Source organism: Prionailurus viverrinus, chromosome B4, assembly GCF_022837055.1.
Source record: "Prionailurus viverrinus isolate Anna chromosome B4, UM_Priviv_1.0, whole genome shotgun sequence".
NCBI classification, from domain to species: domain Eukaryota; kingdom Metazoa; phylum Chordata; class Mammalia; order Carnivora; family Felidae; genus Prionailurus; species Prionailurus viverrinus.
This window is the reverse complement of record NC_062567.1, coordinates 118,142,096-118,169,526: the sequence shown is the minus strand read 5'-3', so window position 1 is coordinate 118,169,526 and position 27,431 is coordinate 118,142,096. Positions and strand designations below refer to the sequence as shown.

General features: G+C 35.7%; 1 protein-coding gene across 1 annotated transcript; it reads right to left on the bottom strand.

The window, feature by feature from the left end:
* Positions 1-585: 585 nt before the first annotated feature.
* On the bottom strand, positions 586-26,534 carry ACTR6 (actin related protein 6). The gene is made up of 11 exons (XM_047868233.1): positions 26,424-26,534; positions 24,699-24,816; positions 24,146-24,214; positions 22,381-22,504; positions 20,800-20,935; positions 20,652-20,708; positions 13,044-13,142; positions 12,871-12,949; positions 6,574-6,745; positions 4,547-4,685; positions 586-1,291 (listed from the first exon to the last, which is right to left on the bottom strand). The coding sequence occupies exons 1-11, from the start codon at positions 26,489-26,491 to the stop codon at positions 1,162-1,164; spliced, it is 1,191 nt and encodes a 396-aa protein (XP_047724189.1). The 5' UTR covers positions 26,492-26,534; the 3' UTR covers positions 586-1,161.
* Positions 26,535-27,431: the final 897 nt, after the last annotated feature.

Below are 27,431 nucleotides of genomic sequence, written 5' to 3'. Positions count from 1 at the left end.
CTTAGTAGTACTGTCAAAGTCCCTGAAGCCATGGGATAGGTGCATGATACTAACTAGGATAAAGAAACTGGTAGGAATTTGATTCATGAGCATAACTATATAAAATAGAAAATAGAGAAGCTGAGATATTTTGATGGCAGGGCTCTAAAAGGATTGTCTCTCACTCAGTTTCTGTAACCTACATTCCTAAGGTTATCCTGGTTTTCATCCTTCCTAAGGCTGCTGGTCATTTTTCTTTAGATTTGATAAGCTCCCCTTTGTCCCACTGATAAATTTTGTTTTGCTTAGGATAGCCCAAATGAGTTTCTCCTGTTTGCAAAGCCTACCTGACCCATTCATTAATGTCATTGCCACCTGTTTCCTTAAATTGGAAATCTGTAGCTTTTAACACCTTAATATGCTTACTGTGGATTATACAAGAGGTTTTTTGTGTGTAAGTGTGCCTCTATATAAAGTTTTTAAAACAAAACACTAACATTTGTCTCAAGAGTTTTTGACCAACCCTAAGTTAACTTCAAATGTCTTTTCATCCTAAAAATGATACAGTATTTTTGTGAGTGAAATAATACATTTCTGCCAACATAATACTGATCAAAAAACACTTTAATACATTGGCTTTAGTTTCCACCCTTTCCAATTTATTCTAAATAAAAACCAAATGTTAAACACAAATAAGATTAGTCTTCCCAACTTTAGTATGTATGAATAAAAATGGCAATTTTTATATAAACTACTTAGTTCTAAAAGAGAAATTATATCAGCCAGAAAACATTTTAGCCAATCCCTCCCTATTCATAGTAACACAAAACAGCTTTCCAAGGAAAACTGACCAGTGAGACAGTTATGTTTGTGCTCTCGGCTATAAAGAATTAAATTCAAAATGCATTTACTCTTCTAATGAAAGATAACCTAGTCTCAGGAATAGTGTAAGCACTGTTATGGTAGTCTAACTCTTAAATGAAAATATGAGCTGAGATACAGTTTACTGTAATAACTTAGCTAAGCAACCTTTGAAAATTAGCTGAGGATCAAAGTATTCACATAAGTTTAAGATCTAATCTTAGGATGAAAGGTAACACAGATCCTTAACCTACTTTAAAAAGAACACTGAAATTAAACCTTTCGATCACAGCCATTCAAAACTTTAATTCAGAATGTTTCTTAAATATCAAATTTCTCTTCACAGACGCTATGTCCATTTTCTTCATAATCTTCTCTTGTTACTACCATATCTTCAAAATCATCATTCTCTGATATCAATTTTCCACCTTCCCAGGCATAAGTAATAGGGCTAAAAATAAAGTTAAAATAAATGAACCCAGATGATTTTACAGAACTGAAATGCAGAAAACATTCATTAGTAGCTAAAACGTGGCAATCTCTACCCAACCTGATTTAACAGAAAACAAAGTGTAAAAATAAAGCATACGCTTCATAGGAATAAGGCAAACTATTAAAGAAAAGAAACTTGGTCACTAGTACAACTAAGTGGTTTCTTTCTTTTTTTTTTTTAACTTGTACCCTGAATTTATGGACCCTCTCTACTTCTAAAAAAACAAGATTATAAGCAAAAGATCAAAAATGCATAAAAGTTTGAAAAACACTGTCATAACTGAATCTAATTCTGTATGTGGCAAAGATATGTCACCTCACTAATTTGCACAGCAACCCATGAAACAACATATTATAACATTTTACAGATTTGGAAAATGAGGCTCAAAGAGGTTTTCAGTGCTTTCAGTGCTTTTGCTGCTATGCTTTCTTCTAATAAATAAACATTTAGGAAACACAGCACATGATACACAGTTACATGGTAGGACAAAGACATTAAGTAAAATTGGGACATATAAAACATCCAGTTTGGTTTGTGAGTTCAAGCCCAGCGTCAGGCTCTGTGCTGACAGCTCAGAGCCTAGAGCCTGCTTCAGATTCTGTGTCTCCCTCTCTCTGCCCAATCTCCTCCACCCTCCCTCCCACTTGTTCTCTGTCTCTCTCTGTCAAAAATGAATAAACATTTTTAAAAATTTAAATAAATAAATAAATAAATAAATAAATCATCCAGTTTGGTTTTATTTCTAACCAAGGTTATATACCTTATGTTATGACTCAATTCTGTTTCTAATGTTCCTCTCCCCCAATTCACTTTAAAATCTGAAAAATGGTGAAAAGCTAATAAATGTTTTCCTTTTTGTATTCCATACATGTAACATTTATATATGTATATGTAAAACAGATATGTAATAAAGACTTGATGAATGAAAGAATGAAAACTCTTTCTGTGGATCCCTTGGCATGTAATGTGTGATGACTTCCATTTAAAATGCAGGATAAAAAACATGTGGGGCAAACAAAACAAAACAAAATAAAAGTGTGGGAAATAAAGAGACATGGTGGAAAAAATAATAATAAAATAAATAAACAGGATGAAAATCCAGTATGCAAAGTATATGGACATTATGCTGATAATCATTACAATATCCAGCAATTGTTTACTCTTTAATCTGATAGCGATAAATTAAGTGAGCAGACAAGGGCCTTCTAGTAACTGCTATTGATTTAGAAAAATTCTATTTTCCTTTAAAACAAGACTCTAAAATTAAGCCTGGGTGGCTCAGTTGGCTAAGTATCGAACTTCGGCTCAGGTCATGATCTCACAGTTCATGAGTTTGAGCCCTGTGTCAGGCTCTGTGCTGACAGCTTAGAGCCTGGAGCCACTTCTGATTCTGTGTCTCCCTCTCTCTCTGCCCCTCCCCTGCTCACACTCTGTCTCTATCTGTCTCTCAAAAAATAAACATTAAAAAAAAATTTTTTTTAATTAAGAGTCAGGTATATGGGGTCTTATTTCTAACTCTGCCACTTAAGACTGGGACAGTGGGGAGGGGGTGTTATTTAGACATATATTTGGTAAGAGACATGTATTCGCTCCTGACTCAAGATAAAGAGAACTAGGTTTTAGCCTGGCCACTGCTATTAACTTCCTGTAAAGCCTCTGCCAAATCACGAGCCCTTATTTCTTTATTTACAAAGTAAAAACATTGAACAGGAGGACTTATAAGCCTTTTTTTTAACGTTTTTTATCTTTGAGATAAAGAGATGGAGTGGGGAAAGGGCAGAGAAAAAGGGGGACAGAGGATCCAAAGTGGCCTCTGCAGAGAGCCACAGCAGAGAGCCTGATGTGGGGCTCAAACTCACGAACCACAATATCATGAACTGAGCTGAAGTCGGATGCTTAACTGGTGCCACCCAGGCACCCCTATATAAGCTTTCTTAAGGTTCTAAAAGTATACCTTATTTTTTTCCTCCACAAAAGTGTAATGATACCTGCTTTTCTCATAAAACGGGATAGTGGGTAGATATAAAAGATTTCTGAATCCAAAAAAAAAAAAAAAAAATGACCACTGTGGCATGTCGGTGACTCCAGTTGGTTAAGTCTCCAACTTCTGATTTCAGCTCAGGTCATGACTTCCCAGTATGTGAGTTCCAACCCTTCAATGGGCTCCACACTGACCATGTGCTGACAGTACAGAGCCTTCCTGGGGTTCTTTCTCTCTTCCTCTCTCTCTGCCCCTCCTGCATGCTCTATCTCAAAATAAACTTAAAAAAAAAAGGCTACTTAAACATAAAAGTTTACTAAAATACAGGTATTCCATTTTTCAAAAGTTTGCATTACGCCACTTCACTTTTACAAGAGACTACATTAGTACCTCTTTTTGCTAACTGAAAAGGATTTTTGCTTTTCCAAATAAAGGCAAAAAGAAAAAGAGCATTCAGCATTCATTTTGCAGCGAGCCATTACAGAGGCAGCACACACCTAAGCAGCAAGAGTGGCACCGCTAAGCTTCTCCCCAGGAGCTACACGCGGCATCTCAGCATTGAGCTGCCATAGCTGTGTACTGCGTCCGTGAGCATCTATGCGTTACTTCCATTTATTTTGCATATCCGTTAGCAAGATGTGTCCCAAGGTATCAGAAAAGCCTAAGAGAAATTATTCTTTGGGTCTGCAAATGCTCAAAATTTTTCTATATAAGTTAATAGTAATTGCTTCTTCATTTTAGGCCATTTGACTTAGAAAAGGTTTCAAAGGAATGTTCTACTTTTGGATAGCAGGGGAAACCATTTTTAACAATGGTTTCCAAAACAACTTACAAATTGACATAATTTATCTTCATGGTTAGTTCTTACATTTCTATCATTCTTGGTACAAACTGTCAAGAAATGACACATCTTAGATAAAAAAATCAGATTATAACCTGATTGCTTTGCTGGTAAAAATCTCTTAGGAATGAGGATTGATTTACTATATGGATACTATCTTATATTAATTGAGCACCCATTATGTACCAACCATTATGGCTGGCACTTTACATACTTCATCCCATTCAGTCCACTGAAATGTCAGGTTTATTAATTCAATTTTTGAGAAAGGGAAAATGAGGATTCCAAAAGTGAAATAAACCTGCCAGAACTAGGCTTAAACTCAAGTCTGCCTATTGACCATTTTACCTACAAAATGACTTCCATGTTTTATCTATCAGCCAACACTTACTTTTCAGGCAGCACAACTGAAACATCATAATCTGTTGGAGTGAGACATCGAACTTCTGAGTAAACCCGATCTCTAAATCCCGGGAAAAGAGAATTTCCTCCTGTCAAAACAATGTTCTTAAAAAAATGCGGCTGCATTTCTTTAAGGGGGGTGGGGGTGGGAAAGAAGAAGAAAAAAAGGCATCAGAAAATCTGTTTACTTATCTTTCTGGAAAGACGAATATAAGGGTTTAAGTAAAAGCCATCAGTTATAGTAACTGGTTTGGAAACTATATACTTTTTTAATAACCATAAGAATTATTTATAATATTTCATAATGAGGTTAAAATTTACAGAAATTGACACATCAAACAGAATGAAATATGACCTCACAGATCTTTAAAAGAAAGGCTCAGGTGAAGGAGTTGAACTACTAACTACTTGTTACATACACATATAAGCTACACATAAATGGGTAACATCCTAGAAGCAGACAGTTGATAATTATACTTCTTCCCTAAAATGGAGGAGGTCTTTCCGTAAGTTCAGATTGTAAGCTAGTGTAAGGCTAACATGGAGGGCCTTCAAGACATTTTAACTTGGAAGCCCAAATTTCCATGTTATCTCATTGAGACAGACATAATTATTTACATTTGATAGTGAAAAATACCCATAATCCATAATAATAAAGCATCTTTTGTTCTACACTTATTAAAGTTACATACTGGCAAACATTAAGTGCCACATTGTTAGCTAGTATTAAAAGTCTACTAAGCATCATGGGGAAATCTATGAGGAGTCAATTAATAAATACCAGCCACCATACCCAAAGCTTCCGTTCACAAAACAGTGGCAGAGTTCCCTTATATTGACACTGAGCCTCATGACATTAAAGCAGTATGGTATAAACTGCTGTATACCAATAACTGCAACCTTGTATAAAATGTGAAATTAATGAGACAACACAGAAACAGTTGTGAAATAATTATACTAAGGTGATAGCATTATGTGATTTTCTTCTCTCTCTTTTTTTTTTTTTAATGGGAGGAAAGGACATTGCAAGTGCTAGATTTGTTCCAATCTAGGAAGATACTTGGAAGATATAAAAGTACTCTCTAAAACTCTAGAAAATTATGTAGGTGAAGCTTGCTTCAGGAGAACTCACACATCACTGAAAAGCACCATACTTCAGCTTCATTAAAGTTAACTTCCTGTAGGGATGCCTGGGTGGCTCAGTAGGTTAAGCATCTGACTCTTGATTTCAGCTCAGGTTATTATCTCACAGCTCGTGAGTTCGAGTCCCATGTTGTGCTCTGCACTGACAGCGTGGAGCTTTCTTGGGATTCTCTCACTACCTCTCTCTCTGCCTCTGCCCCCGCTCTCTCTCTAATAAATATATAAACACTAAAAAAAGTTAACTTCCTGTATATCGTTCCAAATAAAACTAGAAGAATCCAATCCCATCAATAGCTAGAAACTATAGCTTTGTTAAATTATAAATTTTGATTCTCTGTAAATAAATATGAGTTAAATTAAAACTTTTCTAAAATGGACATGGCAACTTAATAGTCATGGAGAGATTAATTTCTTCAAGGTTTTTTTTTTTAATGTTTATTTACTTTTGAGAGAGAGAGACAGAGTGCAAGTGGGGGAGGGACAGAGAGCAAAGGAGATGCAGAATCTAAAGCAGGCTCTAGGCTCGGAGCTGTCAGCATGGAACCTGACGCAGGGCTCAGACCCACGGACCGGACCGTGAGATCATGACCTGAGCCAAAGTCAGTCGCTTAACCAACTGAGCCACTGAGGCACCCCTAATTTCTTCAAGTTTAAATAGACCATAATAACATTCCCTGTATCAAATTTCTAATCTAGGACCAATAAAGTAAGAATTATTCAAGTGCACTATGGAATTTGGAAATCTATGCAAATAAAAGACTTTGCATTTGCCCAAAATTACTTAGAAAGTTCAGATGATTTCTCTATGGCTCACAGAGCTTACGATTTTTTTAGAAATATCATTACGTCTCAATACTTTAATTATTCATGTACCTTCAGGTAAGTTCTGAATTGAATAGACAATAGCCTCTGGAATACCCATTTCTTGAATGCCTATATCAGAAGGATTAAAGAGTATTTCTGGAACAGCAAATCTCTCATTGGCCAGACGAAGAATTTGTTCCCCAGATTTATATTTTCCACTTAACACCATCTCTTCCCTTGGCTTAAAGAAAAATAAGATAAAAAAGTTTAAGCTACATTTTCTAGTTCATATGACTAATAACATTTAGTAACATGCTATTTTAATATATTAATCATATTCTCGGAAGTTTCAGGATTCTCAAAAGTTAGAAAAATGTGGCCTTCTCTGTTGCCTAATCTACACAAAGAAATAATTGCTGACTCTACTGTAGCCGTTCCCCAAAAGATAATCTGGCTAAATTATTCCACACATTTTAAAACAGAAAGAAAGAAAAGGAGAAAAGAGGAGAGGGAACCTTATATCCTACCTATAATAATAGACCAATTTCAGTTTCTAGAGAACAAAGAAGATACTCTTAAAAACATTTGCTAAGTCTAGAGGTGCCTGGGTGGCTCAGTCAGTTGAGTGTTGGACTCTTGATTTTGGCTCAGGTCATGATCTCACAGTTCATGAGTTTGAGCCCTGTTGACAGCTCAGAGCCTGGAGCCTGCTTCAGATTCTGTGTCTCCTCTCTCTCTGCACCTCTCCTTCTCTTTCTCTCCCTCTCTCTCAAAAAATAAACATTAAAAAAAAATTTTTTTTTTTAGTATCATCAGTTCTTCTAGATTCAGTTATAGACATTCATTTGCAATTATATATGCAATTTTCCTCCTGGAACAGAGTATAACCCAATCCTTTATATAAGTATAAAATACCTCAAATATATAAAAATATTAATAATTACTAAAGACTAGGGGACCTGGGTGGCTCAGCTGGTTAAGCATCTGACTTTGGCTCGGGTCATGACCTCCTGGTTCATGAGTTTGAGCCCTGCAACAGGCGCTGTGCTGACAGCTCAGAGCCTGGAGCCTGCTTCGGATTCTGTATCTCCCTCACTCTCTGTCCTTCCCCTACTCGTGCTCTGTCTCTTTCTTTCTCAAAACTAAATAAACATTAAAAAAATTACTAAAGACTAATGTATTTAAAGAACATTATACATCCTTTAATATAATCAGTACATACAATATATTCCTTCCACTACATTGCCTCTCTTAACCTGGATATAATTCTAAATTCTATCATTGGAAATTCCAAGCTCAAAACATTATTCTTAAATAAGAATATCCAAAATTATGTAATTTTCATAATACTCTAGGTAGAACAAGGAAAACTGCAAACCACTTTTAACCCAATAAACTACTATTACAGTAGCAAAAGAAAAAAGTGTTATTCCTTCATAGTATTCTTCCTTCTCAGGCAGAAATAAAAAATATTTCCTATAAATTTATTAACTTATAAATTCACTTAAAAGTGATACTGGCTTGGGTTTAAAGGATATAACTCATTTTTTCAACACTCAAAATAATCTGGAACGGATGTAAACTTGGGAGAAATTCAAGTGACAAAACATTAGAGATTATGTAGTCCATTACCAAGATTTTACAAAAGAGGATCATGTGACTACCCCCGGATCAAATATCTAAACTAGGGGAAAGAGCCAGAACTAGATAGCCTTGTTGAAGTTGGCTCTAAAGCCATTAATCATTAATACGTAATGTGGAACTACAAGTAGTTTCTGTTTTAAGAGTACAACTCCAAAAAGATTTTTTAGGACATAGACAAATGAAGGAATTTAGAAGAGTTGCTATTTTAGTCAATGTAGGCCATGATTACCACACAGTCTCAAAAATTTTGTTCCGATATTGTAAAAGAAATGATCAGTTTAAATTACAATGGCTCTGCACAAGGTGTTACCATAATCATTATGAACCTGATTTTCTCAACTTAAGTCCATTTTACTTTATTAGGCATCCTCTTTCTGATAAGAAAATTGCAATTTGTATCAGTTGTAATCAGTAAAAATATCACAGAGCCTATTACTGTTATTGTTACTATCACTAAGTACTAGAAAATGGAGGTTGTACCTTTTTCCAAGCACTCAAAAATACTTTTTTCTTTATTTTTTCTTTATTTTATTTTTTATTTAAAAAAAATTTTTTTTATGTTGATTCATTTTTGAAAGACAGAGACACAGCACAAACAGGGGTGGGGCAGAGAGAGAGGGGGACACAAAATCTGAAACAGGCTCCAGGCTCTGAGCTGTCAGCACAGAGCCCGACGCAGGGCTCAAACTCACAAACCGCGAGATCATGACCTGGGCGGAAGTCAGATGCTCAACCGACTGAGCCACCCAGCACCCCTCTTTTTTTTTTTTTTTTTCTTGTAGAGAGAGAAAGCATGAGAGCACGAGCAGGCAGAGGGGCAGAGAAACAGGGAATCCCAAGCAGGCTCAATGCCCAGTGTGGAGCCAGGTGTGGGGCTCGATCACACAATGCTGGGATCATGACCTGAGCTTAAGTCAGGAGTCAGACATTAAACAGATTGAGCCACCCCAGCACCTAAATATATTCTTGAATAGTTTTAACAATATTCTGAGTATAAGAGCTCTCAAATAATTATAATTTTTTCATTTCATGTAGTTATTATTTTTCTAATTTCATAAACATATATAAAAGCAAATAAATAAAAAATTAAAAAATATAAACATATATCAGCTCTCATCAAAGTTGTTACATATCAGGCAACAATGAAGTTAACCAAGTACTAAACTCAATACACTTTAGAATTAATTCTAACACATACGAAATAAAACTGTTTCTAAATCTTAAAATTATTGGAGTGCCTAGTGGTTAAATAAAAAAAATAAAAAATAAATCTTAAAATTATTAAGAGATACATATACATAATTTTTTTTGTTTGTATTTTGCTATTTTTAGGTCTTTTTTTTCCAAATATGCACATGATTTAACATGTACAGGTCGGGGGCGCCTGGGTGGCGCAGTCGGTTAAGCGTCTGACTTCAGCCAGGTCACGATCTCGCGGTCTGTGAGTTCGAGCCCCGCGTCGGGCTCTGGGCTGATGGCTCAGAGCCTGGAGCCTGTTTCCGATTCTGTGTCTCCCTCTCTCTCTGCCCCTCCCCCGTTCATGCTCTGTCTCTCTCTGTCCCAAAAATAAATGTTGAAAAAAAAAAATTTTTTTTTAACATGTACAGGTCGCCTCTGAACATCAGTTTGAACTGCATGGGTTCACTTATATGCAGATTTTTTTTTACAGTATATTACTGTAAATGTATTTTCTCTTCTTTATGATTTTCTTAATAACTTTTTCTTTTTTCTAGCTTACTTTATTATAAGAATGTAGTATATAATGCATACAGCATACAAAATATGTGTTAATCAACTTTATGTTATCAGTAAGGCTGCTAGTCATCAGTAGGCAAGTAGTAGTTAAGTGTTTTGGGGGAAAGGGGACGGGTCAAGGTATATGCAGATTTCAACTGCATGGGGGCAGGGGGGTGTCAGCTGTTCAAGGGTCAACTATATTGTGAATAAATTACAAATTTTAACATTGACAAAGTAAAGATTAAACCATTATTTTTGAAGTAAAAATTCAATGTAACATTCTATCATCTAGCAAAAGTTGAGGCCAACTGACTCTGTCTACTCAATTGATATTAAAGTCCACAAGTTAAAAAGGAGTCTATAGCCTATGACCAGATATTGTTCACAAAACCAAAGGCCAATAAAAGAGCTGCAGGGATGCCTGGGTGGCTCAGTCAGTTAAGCATCTGACTCTTGATTTTCACTCAGGTCATGATCTCATGGTTCCTGAGTTCGAGCCCCACATCGGACTCCTTGCTGACAGTGCAGAGTCTGCTTGGGATTCTCTCTCTCTCTCTCTCTCTCTCTCTCTCTCTCTCTCTCTCTCTCTCTCCTTCTCCCTCTGCCCCTCCCCTGTGCTCACTCTCTCTCTCTCAAAATAAATAAACTTAAAAAAAAAAAAAGAGCTGCAAACAATATTATGTACCTTCTGCCTTTTTTCTCCAAAGACAACGAGTAAAACAATGGTCAATTCAAGGAATAACATCTCTATTGGCTAACTATATAAGATGCAGGTTTGAGTAAACAGGGCTTAAAATCTGGCAAGGAGAAAATCGGTGGCATTTAGCAGATAATGTCTAGTAAACTGATAGGGTGTCATTTGCAGGGCAGGAGAGAATACATTTAAAAAAAGAAAAAAATTTATAGACTTAGTTGATGGTACAATTATCTGGAAGAGATTTTTGTAAGATTAAGTTATCAAACTTAAGCACTAAGCATTTCCAGGGACAGGAACTAAGAACATGGATATAGATTATTTTTCAAGTGCCCTGGGTGATTCCAACAATCAGTCAGGTTTGGAGAAATTGGGAATCACTGAGTCTTTACTCAGGGTCCATCCCTGCAGAAATATAGATGACTTTACTACCATTAACTCTACAAAGTGCTTTAAATTATCCGTAAGGTGCTTTATATAACTGGAGTATTTTAATGAGTAATAATATATGAAGATGGTGTTGTCTATATATTTTCAGTTTTCATTGTCTCGTAAATAAAGTACAACTTGGGCTTCCAGTTCACGAACAAGCAACTTGATCTCATAATTTGTTCCAACACCCACTTCTAAAAGCCAACCTACGACCTTCCACAAGGATCTATTTCTAAGAACATTACAGGATGACTTCAATTTTATGAGGCTTTGGGTAGCCTTCTCAGAATTCTGACTTGTATTTCACTTCAATAGTATGGTAAAAAAAAAAAAAAAAAAAAATATATATATATATATATATATATATATATTTAATTTTAGGCATATAAAAAAGTATAAATAATTTAAAGAAGTATAAAACCCATGTATTCATGAATTAGTTTGATACTTTATACATTATCACCCCCCCCTTTTTTTTATTTTTTTTTAAGTTTATTTATTTATAGAGAGACAGAACGAGCAGGGGAGGGGAAGAGAGGAGACCCTAAGCAGGTTATGCACTGTCAGCGCAGAGCCCAATGTGGGGCTCAAACTCACGAACTGCAGGTCATGACCTGAGCCAAAACCAAAAGTCAGAGGCTTAACCGACTGAGCCACCCAGGAGCCGCCCTCCCCCACCCCCTGTCTTTTAAATTTTTTTTTTATCACTCCCCTTTTTAATTTGGTGTTATCATTCCAGTTTTATTCTTTTAATTCACACTTATGTATTCTTTTTTTTTAATGTTTATTCATTTTTGAGAGAGACAGAAAGACAGGGCATGAGTAGGGGAGGGGCAGAGAGAGAGGGAGACACAGAATCCAAAGCAAACTCCAGGCTCTGAGGTGTCAGCACAGAGCCAGATGCGGGGCTAGAAACCCACCAGTCGTGAGATCATGACCTGAGCCAAAGTTGAACACTCAACTGACTGAACCATCCAGGCACCCCAATACTTATATATTCTTAAACAACATAAATTATTATTCCACACAGCCTGAAACTATATATATCCTCCTAAAACTTGCTTAAAGACATCATGTTTTAGACAGAAACATGTTTGTGAGATTTATCCATGATTATCATGTAGCGCTATTTCATTTTCACTATTGCTTATTTTATGAACATGTCAAAATTTATTTATTCTCCTCCATTAGCGGATATTTGGGCTTTTTCCTATCTTTCACTCTTTTAAAGTATACTGCAGCGAATGATACCATAAATGTTTCCTTGTAGAAATATGCTTACATTTCTGACCAAAGATTTTTAACTTCCCAACAGTCCTCCATCAAGCCAGCTAAAAGGGCAAACTTCACATTTACCCAAACATAGAACTGATAGTTTACCTGAACAGATCAAAGATAAGGAGAAATTATTTTGACATCCAAGATAAACTGCTGCTCAACACTTTGAAAGTGCACTGGATTTTGCCCTTTTCCACTACAATCTGATCATATCAGACCAAACAAGTAAAATTCAGTCATGTCTGCTATGTCAATAATTTTCACAACTGGAAAACAACCAAGCTCTAACTGGATTTAAACTAATTCTTAAGAAAATAGAAAAGGGTTAACCATAATATAGGTAATGATCCTATCTATCTCCAGATTTGTCCCTTGTGCTATATCATTCAGCTGATAGTCCTTTTTCTAAATAACTTTAATGAGATATTTATTAATCACTTATACACTTGTGCCTGGAGAAAAGGCCACCAGGAAGGCAGTTATCAACAACTCTGTAAGACTCTACCAAACCCAACTAGATTTTTTCAAATCTGCCTGAGGTGGTCACTTCAAGAAATGTCATTGAGGATTTTTTAAATTACCTTACAAAAGCCCTTTTTAATTGTACTGAAGTCAGGCAAAACATAGTCTATCATTACTGTATTTTCTTCTCCTTTCAACCTGGAAAACGAAATAGAGATACGTGAAATAATTAACTATGTATAAAATTACCCAAGAATCAACTTTCTGATTCTTAGATTACTATTATACATACTTTGCAATATCCATATCTCTATAAAAATCCTGAGACACATAGCATACATCTTCTTTCACTTGATTAATCACATGCGTTTCATCCATAACATGTAGCTGCCTAAATGGAAATAAAAACAGTAAAATTTGAAATGGAAAAATGTAAGTCTAATTTATAATTACCACTTAAAATATTTTTTCTGGGACGCCTGGGTGGCTCAGTTGGTTAAGCATCCAACTTCAGCTCAGGTCTCAAACTCTAGGTTTGTGAGTTTGAGCCATGCATCAGACTTTGTGCAACAGCTTGGAGCCTGGAGACGGTTTTGGATTCTGTGTCTCCCTCTCTCTCTGAGCCTCCCCTGCTTATGCTCTGTCTCTCTCTGTCAAAAATAAAGATTAAAAAAAATTTTTTTAATAAAAAAATAAAATAATTTTTCTGGAATTAAATCTTTGGGTAATTGATTTTTTTCATATTAAATTTCTGAATGTGTAAGATATTTTCACCTTTATGGAATAATTATACTTCAATTGTATATAATCTCCACATTACCCCTCTGAGGGCACATATCAGTTCAGTTTGCACAAAGAAATTGAAAATGAAGGCTTTAAGTATGGTAAGGCTTATCCAATTAGAGAGCAAACCTTTTCCTCTAACCATTCTGAATAGAATCTTGCTAAAATGACTTAATTCTTTACACTTTCTTTTCTGATTATAGCAGTATTGTGGGTTAGCACACAGTACCTGGCACATAGTAGATGCCTAATAAATATTTGATGAGTGAATCCAAGAAAACACAGCCTTAATGAAGAAAACAAAGATGCTTTAAAACCAAAACTGAAGACAACACAAACAAATGGAAAGATATTCCATGCTCATGGCTTAGAACAATAAATGTTATTAAAATGCCCACACTACCCAAAGCAATCTACAAATTCAATGTAATCTCTATCAAAATACCAAAGTATCTTTCAGAGAACTAGGACAAATAATCCTAAAATTTGTATGGAACAACAAAAGACACCAAAAAGCCAAAGCAATCTTGAAAAAGAACAAAGCTGGGGCGGTATCATAATCCCAGACTTCAAGATATGCAACAAGATAAACTACAAAGTTATAGTAATAAGAACAGCATGGTACTGGCAGAAAAACAGCCACATAGATCAATGGAAGAACATCGAGCCCAGAAATATACCCATGTTTATATGGTCAATTAATCTACAACAAAGGAAGCAAGGATACATAATGGGGAAAAGATAGTCTCTTCATTTGGTGTTGGGAACACTGGAGAGATACATGCAAAAGAATGAACCTGGGCGACTTTCTTACTCTATACACAAAAACAAACTCAAAATAGATTATTAAAGACCTAAATGTGAGATCTGAAACCATAAAACTCCTTAAAGAAAACAAGCAGTAATATTTTGGACCCTGGCTTCAGCAACATTTTCCTAGATATGTCTCCTCAGGCCAAGGAAACAAGCAAAACAAAAACTATTGGGAGTATACCAATATAAACATCTTTCACACAGTGAAAGGAACCATTAACAAAATGAAAAGACAACCTACTGAATGGGAGAAGATATTTATAAATGATATATCTGAAATGATATATCTGATAAGGGGTTAATATCCAAAATATATAAAGATATTTTATAACTCAACACCAAAACAAACAAAGAAAAAAACAAACAAATAATCTGATTAAAAATGGGAAGAGGACCTGGATAGACATTTTACCAAAGACAACATGCAGAGGCCACGAGACACATGAAGACACTCAACATCACTCTCATCAGGGAGATGCAAATCAAAACCACAATGAGATATCACTTCACACCTGTCAAAATGGCTAGTATCAAAAAGACAAAAAATAACAGGTGTTGGCAACAATATAGAAAAAGAAAAACTCTCAAGCGCTATTGGTGGGAATGAATTTGTACAGCCACTGTGGAAAATAGCATGGAGTCCTCAAAAAATTAAGAATAGAGGGGTACCTGGTTGGCTCAGTTGGTTAAGCGTCTGGCTTGGGTTCAGGTCATGATCTCAGTTTGTGAGTTCGAGCCCCACATTAGGCTCTCTGCTGTCAGCCCAGAGCCCACTTTGGATCCTCTGTCTCCCTCTCTCTCTGTCCCTCCCTCACTCTCTCTCGCTCTCAAAAATAAACCTTTTTTTTTTACAGTTAAAAACAGAAATATCATATGATCCACTAATTTACCCAAAGAAAACAAAAAGCCTAATTTGAAAAAATATATGTACCCCTTTTTTTGAAGCATTATTTATAATAGACAAAATATGGTAGAAACTTTACTGCCAATTGATAAATGGATAAAGAAAATGTGATGTACACCCACACCCACACACTGAAATACTAAGCTGTCATAAAAAAGAATGAGATCTTGCCATTTGTGACAACATGGATAAACTTAGATGATTTTATGCTAAATGAAATAAGTCAGATAAAGACAAATCATACATGATTTCACTTCTTTGTGGAATCTAAAGAACAAAACAAAGCAAAAACTGACCTGTTAATACAGAGAACTGGTAGTTGCCAAAGGGGAGAAGGTGGGGGGATGGGCAAAATAGGTGAAGAGGTGTAGGAGGTACAGGCTTCCAGTTATGGAATAAGTCACGGACATGAAAGGTACAGCATAGAGAATATAGTCAACAGTAGTGGTGACAGATGGTAGTTACACTTATAGTAAGACAACATAGAGTTGTCAAATTACTATGTTGTACACCTGAAATCAATGTAACGTGTGAACTATGCTTCAATTAAAAAAATGCAAAAGAAAGAACAAAAATGTGAAGTTATTTCCTTTGAATATTTTTCTCTACACATATATACTACATTTACTTTTTTAGACTAAACATCATCTCACATTTTCTTATGCTATCATTCTTTAAAAATATGGTTATTTATGGTCCCATGATATTTATTAGAGCGATATATGAATATGTACTTATTAGCATTCCTAGTGTTGGAAGTTTAGGTCAGAGAAGAAAGATACTTGTGTGTGTATAAACATGGACTTTGGTTTTGTTGTTGTTTTTTTTAAATAGGCTCTATGGCCAACTTGGGGCTTGAACTCATGACCCCAAGATCAAAAGTTGCATGCTCTACTGACTGAGCCAGCCAGGCACCCCAGACACTTTGGTTGAATCACAACTTAGCAACCAAGCTACTTGACCTATCTGGGACTCAATCTCTTCAACTCTAAAGGGGTCATGATAATAAGATCACCAACAACACATCTGTGAGAAGTAAATGATTCTATACATAAGTATTTAGCATAATCCTTATACTTAATAAGTAAAAAACATTATTATTGCTTCCTTTTGCTTTTTGTTACCTTCATATACACCATGCTTTACCTTAAGACTCACTATTGCACCAATGAAAAGAAAAGATGGTAATTAAACTATGACAATTCTAAGGTATCAACAGCTGGAAGATCTGTCCCAACTAGAGAGGTGGAAAAAGTTACCTTAAAATCGAAGCACTACAGGTATTTTTATCTATATCTTGGATTATCTCATTATTTATTCACACTCTAGAACACAGAATTTGAAATACTGTTAGTATCTTGGTATATTGCCAAACTGTTTACCAGAAAAGATATTTCAATTTATGCTCTGATCAGCAGCTCTACTAGGAAGTACCATGAAAAAGAGGAACACTAGGGGTGCCTGGGTGGCTCAGTCGGTTAAGCAACTGGCTTCAGCTCAGGTTGTGATCTTACAGTTCACGAGTTTGAGCCCTGCATCGGGCTTGTACTGACAGCTCAGAGCCTGGAGTCTGCTTCGGATTCTGTGTCTCACTCTCTCTCTGACCCTCCCCTGCTCGCACTCTGTCCCTCTCTCTAAAAAATAAACATTAAAAAAATTTTTTTCGAAAAGAAACAGAGGAACTCTTATTGTTAACCCATATATCCCAACCTCCTAAATAAATGCTCAATAAATGTTTTAACTGAATCTGTAGTTACTACAGATGTTTAACATTTTTTTTATGTCTGAGAATTATCTATTTATATATTGTGACTGTATGTAACTCTAATGATTAACTGCTACTGAACATTTGTTTTCTGAGAATCATCTAGTAACCATTTCATACCAAGGTAATGCTTTTTTTATGGATCATTAAGAGCCCTTAATATATTAAAGATAACAATTTGGTGTCACATTTATTCCAAATTTCTCAGGTTTATGTTTGTATTTGTTTTCTTTACAAATGCTTGAAATTAGTGGTTTTCCAGACTAGAAGGGGACAAAGAGGGATGAGAATGCTGGTAATATTCTCCTTGAACTGTGTTCTGGTTACCTGGGTATATTGTTTTTAAAAATTCATTGGATTATACATTCCAGGCTTGTAAACTTTACTCTTTTAATTAAATATTTTCTTATTGTGGTTTTATTTTTATATTTAAGTCTTGAATCCATTTGAGCTTTAGAATACAACGCAAAGGAAAATTTTTCTACAAACAGCCAACTTTCCCTGTATCTTTTCTTAATCAATCTCCTCTTCAATGGTTTCTGATGCTTTCTTTTTTTTTTTTTAATTTTTTTTAACGTTTATTTATTTCTGAGACAGTGAGAGACAGAGCATGAAAGGGGGAGGGTCAGAGAGAGGGAGACACAGAATCCGAAACAGGTTCCAGGCTCTGAGCTGTCAGCACAGAGCCCGACGCGTGGCTCGAACTCACAGACCGTGAGATCATGACCTGAGCCGAAGTCGGCCGCTCAACCGACTGAGCCACCCAGGCGCCCCCCTGATGCTTTCTTTAGTATACCTTACTTTTTTTTTTTTTTAACACATGTTTGATTCAGAATTAACTGTTTGGTCTCACTGGTCTATCATTTAATTCTCATTCAAGTATCACTTTAATTATTACAATTTTAAAATGCTTTATCATCTACTAGAGAAAGTCTCCTTTAACCATTATTGTTTCTCATAACTGTCTATTTTTTACTTTTTTTTACATGTATTTATTTTTGAGAGACAGAGAGCAAGCAGGGAAGGGGCAGAGAGAAGGAGACACAGAATCCGAAGCAGGCTTCAGGCTCTGACCTGTCAGCACAGAGCCCTACATGGGGCTTGAACCCACAAACCGTGAGATCATGACCTGAGCTGAAGTCCGATGCTCAACCAACTGAGCCACTGAGGCTCATAACTGTTTCTAAGTATTTTTGCCACCTTGTTCTTTTCAAGCTGAACTTCAACAGCCTTCCTTTTTAAAATATATTAATTTTTCCACTCAGCATGGAGAAATGATTAAGTGCACAGGCTCTGGACTCAGACTGTCTGGGTTTTGATTAACATCTTCATCTGCCTGAACTTTCTCTGCCTTTCCAATTTGCTGCTTCTAATCTGATGGGGATAGAGGAACTAAATATCCAAACCTTTTGAAACTGAGCCCAATTCTGTTTGGTTCTACAGTGAATAATATTCACATAATCTTAACACTGTAAATGCTACTTTTGAGCCTTCCACTTTTAGAATTAATATATAAGCAAGGCAAGAAGAGTTAACTATAGTAAAAAGTAATATGTAAATGTTATCTCAATAGTTAAGAAGAAGTGGTATAGTATTATGTTTAACGAAAAAGTGACTCTATGAAGGTTACATACTATAGGATTCTGTTTCTTGAAACAACAAAACCACAGAAGTGGAAAACAAATTAGAGATTGCCAGGGGAGAGGGACACGGTGGGAAAGCAAATATAAAGGATTAGCAGCACAAAGGAGTTCCTTCGGAGCGATGGAATAGTTCTGTATCTTGACTGTGGTGGTGTTTACATGAATCTATACATGGGATAAAGTTGCATGGAAATACACACACATGAATGCATGTAAAAAATGTTGAACACCTAACATTACCTGTAGTCTGGGTAACAATATTATACCAGTGTCAATGTCATCATTTTTATATTGTAATAGTTATATAAGATGTTACTAAGGGTACACAGAGCTCAATGTACTATTCTAAAACTTCCTGGGTCTGTAATTATTTAAAAATAAAAAATTTTTTACAAATGTACTAGAGGGGCGCCTGGGTGGCTCAATCGGTTGAGCCTCCAACTTCAGCTCAGGTCATGGTCTCGCAGGTTGAGTGGGTTTGGGCCACGAGATGGGCTCTGTGCTGGCAGCTTGGAGACTGGAGCCTGCTTCAGATTCTGTGTCTCCCTCTCTCTCTGCCCCTCCCTGCTTGTGCTCTGTCTCTCAAAGATAGATAAACATTTAAAAAAATTTAAAAAACAAAAACAAATGTACTAGAGCCGTGAGGGATGAATAAGGGGAGTGGGTTTCTTTTGGGGGTAATGAAAACATTCTAAAAATGTTCTAATACACTACAACCCATTGAAAATGTACCCTTTAAATGGGTGAACTGTATGGGATGTGAATTATCTCTCAACAAAATTGTTTAAAAAACTGAGGCGCCTGGGTGGCTCAGTCGGTTAAGCATCTGACTTTGGCCCAAGTCATGATCTCACAGTTCATGTGTGAGTTCGAGCCCCACGTCAGGCTCTGTGCTGACAGCTTGGAGCCTGGAGCCTGCTTCGGATTCTGTATCTCCCTCTCTCTCTCTCTCTGCCCCTCCCCAGCTAATGCTCACACTCTGTCTCTGTCAAAAATAAATAAACTTAAAAAAAATTTTTTTAATAAAAAAAATTGTTTAAAAAACTAATGGTACATCTGACAGAATAAAGAAGGAAAATGTGGGAGGAAAGGTAGAAGGAAATGCAGATTCACTTATTTTCTCATATGACATAGAGGGGAACTGAGAGAAAATGACAGTGTCATACAAGCCAAAGTTAATGTAGCAAGAAATTGAGATTTAAGAATCCTACTTACAAAACAAAACAAAAAAATCCCACTTACATTTTTAAACAAAATAAAATTTAAAATAATAGCATAAATAAAATTTAGGAGCAGGAAAAGAGTTGGATGTGGCTAAGTACACTAATTCCTCATCTTTTAACGATGGGCAGTCAACTAATACTGGTTAATCCACAAACCGAACTATCAATATATTATTAAGGCTCATAGAGACTAAAAATATAAACAATACAGTTTAAAGATGGTACTTTGTGTGGAATGGAACGGACATGAGAGACAGGGGAGGTAGAGATTTATTTTCCTTTGAAACTCTTATTCCCTTAAGTGCATTTTTAATTTGTTTTATAATGTATAACATTTATAGTTTTTATAACATTTATAATTTTAAAATATTATAAACATACTAAACTCCCTAGAGTTTGGAGATACCCAAACTTTGGTGGACATTAGCATTTTATATGCTAGAAAGCTTTTCTTTCTTTTCTTTCTTTCTTTCTTTTTTAGTGAGCTCTACATCCAATGTGGAGCTTGAACTCCCAACCTAGAGATCAAGAGTTGTATGCTTCATTGACTGAGCCAGCCAGGCACCCTACTAGAAAACTTTTCAAGTTGAACATCATTTGTATTTATATTATATGATACAGTTTTTAAAGCAATAGTATACAACTGTTACATGAAGTTACAACTAATGGTTAAAGAATTACTTTATTATGTTTTTAAAAATAATTTTAAATTACTTTAAAAAGTTCATCACAGCAGCCAACCCACCCAAGGACTCAAGCTAAGTATTACCTGTAAGATATAATCTCCTTTAGATGATTGGTTAGGAGTTTTCCTCCCACATTTATCCTAAAAAGGGAGAATGCAAATTTGGTTCAGTTTATCACACCTTTCATTCAGTTTTATCCTATGAAAGACATGAAAATTAAGTACAACTCACCGAATAATTGCTTCTTTTTTCTTTTTACTTCTACAGTAAGGAACTATATGTGTAAAGGAATATCCACTATCTACAATGATACAGCATAATTCGGAAGGATTATCTCGAAAATACCTATGTGCACTGAGAGCACCAGCTATTAAAAAAAGATAAAAAAAACTGCATTAAATAAAAGTATAATTAATTTAAAGCAATAAAGAAAGGTAACAAATTAAGGCAAGCACAAAAACAAAAACTTTCTTTTATTTCTATATGCTAGTTTAAAACAATATCCACATGGGGCACCTGGGTGGCTCAGTCAGTCAAGCATCTGCCTTCGGCTCAGGTCATGATATCACGGTTCATAAGCTCAAGCCCTGCATCAGGCACTGTGATGCCAGCTCAGAGCCTGCAGTCTGCTTTGGATTCTGTGTCTCCATCTCTCTCTGCGCCCCCTCCTTGTGTGTGTGTGTGTGTGTGTGTGTGTGTGTGTGTGTGTGCTCTCTCTCTCTCTCAAAAGTAAATAAACATTAAAAAAAAATTTTAAAGATTGTGCTCTTAACCATTGTAGTATAGTATCGCTCATATAGACTCAACACCTGCAAGTTAAATATTTCAATACTTTCATTGTGCAGTCCTGTAATGTAATTCTAGCTTTTAACAAACTTACTTCTAGATGGTATTTTCAGATTGCTTTTCCTCATATTGTCAGGCTAAGTAAGCTATTAACATTATTTCAGTGAATGATAATAATAACAAACACATCAGTGACAGAATAGATAACTACCACAGAAACAATAATCTTTTAGAAATTAAAAATATGTGGCTAGTGGAATCCCTAGCTGGCTTACTCAGTAGAGCATGGAACGCCTAACCTAGGGGTTGTGAGTCTGAACCCCACATTGGGCATAGAGATTACTTAAAAAATATATACATGTTGGGGAACCTGCCTGGCTCAGTCAGTTAAGCCTCTGACTCTTGATTTTGGCTCAGGTCATAATCTCAAGGTTTGTGGGATCGAGCCCCACATCGGGGCTGTCAGCGCTGAGCCTGTTTGGGATTCTCTCTCCCTCTCTCTCTGCCCCTCCCCTGCTCACATGCGTGCACACTCTTTCTCTCTCAAAATAAATAAATAAACTTAAAAAAAAATGTTGCGGGGCTCCTGGGTGGCTCAGTCGGGTGAGCATCCAACTTCGGCTCAAGTCATGATCTCACAGTCTGTGAGTTCAAGCCCCATGTTGGGTTCTGTGCTGACAGCTCAGAACCTGGAGCCTGCTTTGAATTCTGTCTCCCTCTCTCTCTGCCCCTCCCCCGCTCATGCCCTGTCTCTCTCTCTCTGTCAAAAATAAATAAACATTAAAAAAAAATTTTTTTTAAATATGTTGCTAGTAACTTCACTGGGGAGAAAATATTGTACTAGTAAAAAGATGAAGTAAAATAAGTCTGACTAGATAATCTCTAAGAGTCCATCTAATTTTTAAATCCCATATTTTATTTCCTCCAAATCTAAAAGAATGTCACCCAGTATTCTTGGATTTTGAATGTTCCTCTTTATTCATTCCATATTCCTGTAACTTAATTGCAATCAAAATTTTAACTCACCATTTACTCTTAAGACTGCTTGGAACTGATATTCTTCAAATAGGATTTCATTCATTGATTCTTGAATTGAAGTGAAGTTAAAATATGGTTCTGTGATAATAATATTGGTATCTAAAAAATCAACCTATGAGAGAAAAAAATCCCAGAAGTTTTATAACTTTGTAGTTATAAATACTTGTTTTACATATATAAACAAATGTATTAAATCCTCAAAATAATCATAGAAAACAAGTCTTATTACTATCTCCATTTAATCAGAGGGCAATCTGAGGTACAGAAGAGTTGAATAAGTTACCAAGCTTCATGGAACTCGTTAGGGACATAGCTAGGGTTTGAACCCAGAAAATTTGGTCACAAAATTCATGCACTTTATTATTTAATTTTAACTCTCTTAATGGTAGCATTAATAAAATGGAACTGTCAAATTGCTTGAAGATCATTATGTAAAAGTAATGAACAGTATAATTACAAGCATTAGGGATGTTATTTTGTTTTCAAAGTTAAAAGACCAGAAGCTTTAGGATATTTAATGTTTAGATAATTCTCTACCACACTCTTCAGAAGCATTAAAAACTGAATATTCACTCACTATTCCTAAAGTTACACTATAGATATTAAAAGCACAAAATTCTCACATAATATTCACAATTCAGATATGTGGACAAAAATATTTTACTGTGAAAACAAAAATGAGATAGTGAATTGATCTAATAGTAGACATGTGAAGTGAAATTTTAATCTTGAGTTTCACAGACCATCTCTTAACCTCCAATTCCACTTCAAAATGGAAATTCTATTCACTTGCACTTATTTTATTTTTAAAAAATCAAAGCTAATAACAGTATATGAAGTGACTTAAATATATACTAGAAATATGTTTAAAAGTTAAAGCTAGGCACCTCAATTCTCTTCAACTCCAATCCTTGACTTACTGTCTAGAATCCTTGACTTACTGTCTAGAAAGGTCCTTGACCTTTCTCTCTATTCATACTGCCTTATCTTTCACCTGAAATCATGCCACTGCCTTCCCAATGCCCTTTCTGCCTCCATTCTTTTCTCCTTCTGATCTGTCTTCCGTACTGCTAGCATAATTATCACCAGATATTTTCCTAATTCAGAAATCTGATCATCCTCCCCAAATGTATTACTCACCACAGAAGTCTTCTCTTCCATGGCTTGACAATGCGTATGAAATAATGTCCATACATTTGCAATCTTACCCCCTTCACCCCATCTTATAGTGTGTGCTGGTAAATGTTCAATAACCAGATTTCCGGAAAAAAAGAAAGCGCCCTGATTTGTAGAGCTTACCACAGTTATAAATATGGCCACAAAGACCGATTTCAAGCTATCCTGAAGTCACCAAACACTGAACACAGTTAGGAAGAGATGCACGTAATCGGTTCTCATGAGCCAGTATGAGGAACTTCACCACAGGACTATTCAGTAAAAACTCTGACTCTATTCACCTTCATACCATGCACTCTCCCCCTGTAGATTTTAGCATAAATAATCTCAAGCATGTATTACTTTTCAGATACATGTATATTGTCACAGTATGCATAATCTTAAAAGTTAAAAGTATGATTGTTATATACAATGAACATGTACAATAAGATTTATTTATGTCATATTAATGAGTGAACTAGCTGCATATCCTTATTGGTTCTTTTATTAACATTAGTTAATACATCTTTGATGCTGTAACTTTTCATTTGAATAAGACATGGAAATAGAAATTTGAATACATACTCCAATTTGTTACCTGATACATTTCTTTTCCAAAAAGGTAATCCCAAACTTGTCTTTGAACATCCCAATTCACCAAGTAGCCCTAAAAAAATTCTTGTATAAATTATCACAAATATTTGAACATTTAAAAGTGACATTAATATATTATAAACCATTAATTTCTCTTTATGGTTACCTCCAAACCAATTATAATGGCATGTTTTTCTCCTTTTAAATATTCTAAAATTTACAAATTAACAATAAGCAAACATCAAAGATTCAAAAGACATATTAGTATATGGAGATGCCACTCCATTCTTACTTTCATTTTAATGTGTTCATCTCATTTAACTTTAACATAAACAAGTAAAATTCAGTACCCACAATCAGCAACTAAGCCATGGTCATTTATTGCTAACAAGACAAGTTAATTTCAATTTTTGGATAATAAGACCTTATATAAATTTTGAATAACTTTTCTCTGAGATCTAAAAATATTTCCGTACATACTAAATCTTAATTATACATTTAAAAATTGTTTTTAAATTTAGGTTTAGATTACTAGAAATGACATATAATTGAATTACCTTCTGAAAAGGAAGAATATAAAAGAGTCCAGAAGGGTCCTTTATTTCATCTATCTGGTTGGCGGTAAAAGTTTTAAGACGTGCCGTTTTTGACCTGAACTGACAGTTAGGAATTACCCTATTAACAAATAAACAAATAATATAATTATTCCCTAAATACTTCCTAAAAATGCAATTACTTAACCACCCCACTGCAGGCAAAAAATATCCACAGTGTTTCTCATTCTGTCTTCAAATAATTTAAAAAAAAAATTTTTTTAAGTTCTAATACATACCACATTCTACACTGGACCCTTTATCTTTCTCGAGTACTCTTTAAGAAACTCTTCTAGAAAGAAAAGAAAAGAAAAGAAAAGAAAAGAGAAGAAAAGAAAAAGAAAGAAAGAAAGAAAGAAAGAAAGAAAGAAAGAAAGAAAGAAAGAAAATTCTTCTAAGTGGGTGCTGATCCTGCCACCACATAGATGACAGTCAGGGCTCAAGTAAAGTCATTCTGGCTTTAATGTGGAAATCTTAATACCACTCTGGTAAAAGATTCACAGGTTCAAATTTCTAGCTATTAAAATTAAGTCACTAGGAAGTCAAAGATTTCCAATTAGCAAGATGTTATAAGGTACAGAAGTAGGAAGTAGTTTTAAATATGGTTGCTGCCCACCATAAGCTTACAATCTTGTTAGGAAGACAAACTAGAGTCCTATCAACCATACACAGGTGTACACATGTATGTGTGTGTGGAGAAAGAGGGGAACTGAGAGAGAGAGGGAATTGGGACAATTCTATGTCCCAATAGTATTGGGACAATACTATGCTGTCACTTTTCTATATGTTTAAATATTCTTTGAGGACATGATTTTTTAAAACTGCATTGTAGTCAATCTTATGGTTGTATTATAATTGTAGTCAATTTTCTATTCTTAGTTATTTAGCTTGCTTTCTTTTTTTTAACTACATACACAATGTCTAAAATATAGAGCATGCTGTATTTACTCTTATCAAACGCTTCCTATTTATTCCTTAGGTAACTGATAACAGAATTGCTGTGTCAAAGGATAAAAACAATCATACACATTGCAAAACATTTTCCAGACGACTGTTATCAATTTACATTCCTATGCGGTCTGATTGTCCTCTTTAAAAAAGAAAGGAAAGGAGAAAGGGGGGGAAATCCTCTGTAAACATGATATATTCTACATATATAACATAAATATTTTGATTGCCATTGTAGTAATTCTGTTAAATCGACTCTATCAATCAGGTCAGCCATTGAGCACTACGAAGGACTTAGGTACAAAGCCTTCAATGTTTCCAATTATTAAGGCCATTGTTTTTAAACTTTTTGGGGGTCACAGAACCCATCGAGAATCCGATAAAAGCCATAATTGAGTCCTTAAGAATACGCATACACACAAATGTCCACGATTCCTGGGGGTTCATGAATTTTCTGTATGCACCCCTCCTTCAGGAACCGCTTCTCTAGAAGCCTATTTTCCTGAGCTATTTCCTGTTATGAAAGGAAACACATGTCCCACTTCCGGGGCCGCGTAGCCTAAATTAACGCCAAAATCCCAGTTCAAAGCATCCCAGTCTCCCAACTCCAAACAGAGCATCCCTCTGGCTCAGGTTAGGGCCACGTAGGGGCGTTTGCAATTTACTGTGATCCCAAAATGAAGCGTAGCATGTGAAACAATTAAGGGCCTGTCTTGTCCTAAGGAGCGAGAGAACACTTACGACACATTTTCATGGCTGTAACCGATTTTGGCATTATAGGCTCCGTTATCCAGCACTAAGGTTGTCATCTTAACGTGAACCAAACTGCACTCGCTTTCCTCTTCTGACACTTCCGTTCACTCTTTTTCCGGTACTCTATGGTTTGCATGGGCAGAGCGTAAGCGCGCTTCCGGTCTCCCTTAGCAACTGAGGACGCCGGAAGTCAGAGGCTGCACAGTCTCTCGGCGGGTCCTTGAGTCCTGCAGGGCTTCTAAGACTAGCCCTTTTACGTCGGGGCGAGATCCAACAAGAATGGAAACGGCTAAGTGCTTTTTCGCCCATTGCATGTTTGTCCCCTACTTCGCAGATTGACTCGTCCCTACAAGTTTCTTCTAATCCCTGTAGCAAACCTGTAGCTTTGTGCCTCTCTCTCTTCCTGTGTGTGTGTTAACAATAGTATTGTTCAGTGACCTTTCCTAAAGTGCAAAACCATAAGCAATATGGAATTGGATATGAAGTCTCTTCAGCTTCATTTCCCGCCACTGCCCATTCGACTGTGGGGTCCAACCACCCTTAAATTACAAATATTTGTTCCCTCGACCGTCTTGCTTTTCTATTCAATCAGACTCTTTCCCTGCGTACCTGTTCTTCATAACACTACTCTCATTCTTATCTAAAAAGGTTTCTTAACATCTAACAACTACTCCGTTCTCCGTCTTAAAATTGGGTGCTCCTCCTCTGTGTTCCCCTAATGCCTGGGGCTAACTCCTACGTATAATAATGGTTAAGAGGATGAAATTTTAATCCGGATTCCACCACAAAATGTGTAACCTTGGGCAATGAAGATAATAATGGTTAACACTTACAAAAAGCTTAATATCTGTGGGTAAACTTTCTTAGAGGTTTATAGACATGTATATACATATACGTGTGTGTGTGTGTGTGTGTATGTATATATATACTAACTTAATTTTTAAATTTATGAAGTATTATTGAAATCAAAGAGATAGTGATTAATAGTGCAATCTC

Coding starts and splice junctions, on each gene's coding strand:
- ACTR6 (XM_047868233.1), bottom strand. CDS start 26,491: ATGACAACCTTAGTGCTGGATAACGGAGCCTATAATGCCAAAATCGGT. Junction 12,950..13,043: donor AGAGATATGGATATTGCAAA/GTATGTATAATA, acceptor TTCGTTTTCCAG/GTTGAAAGGAGAAGAAAATA. Junction 4,686..6,573: donor AATTCAGAACTTACCTGAAG/GTACATGAATAA, acceptor CCCCCCTTAAAG/AAATGCAGCCGCATTTTTTT.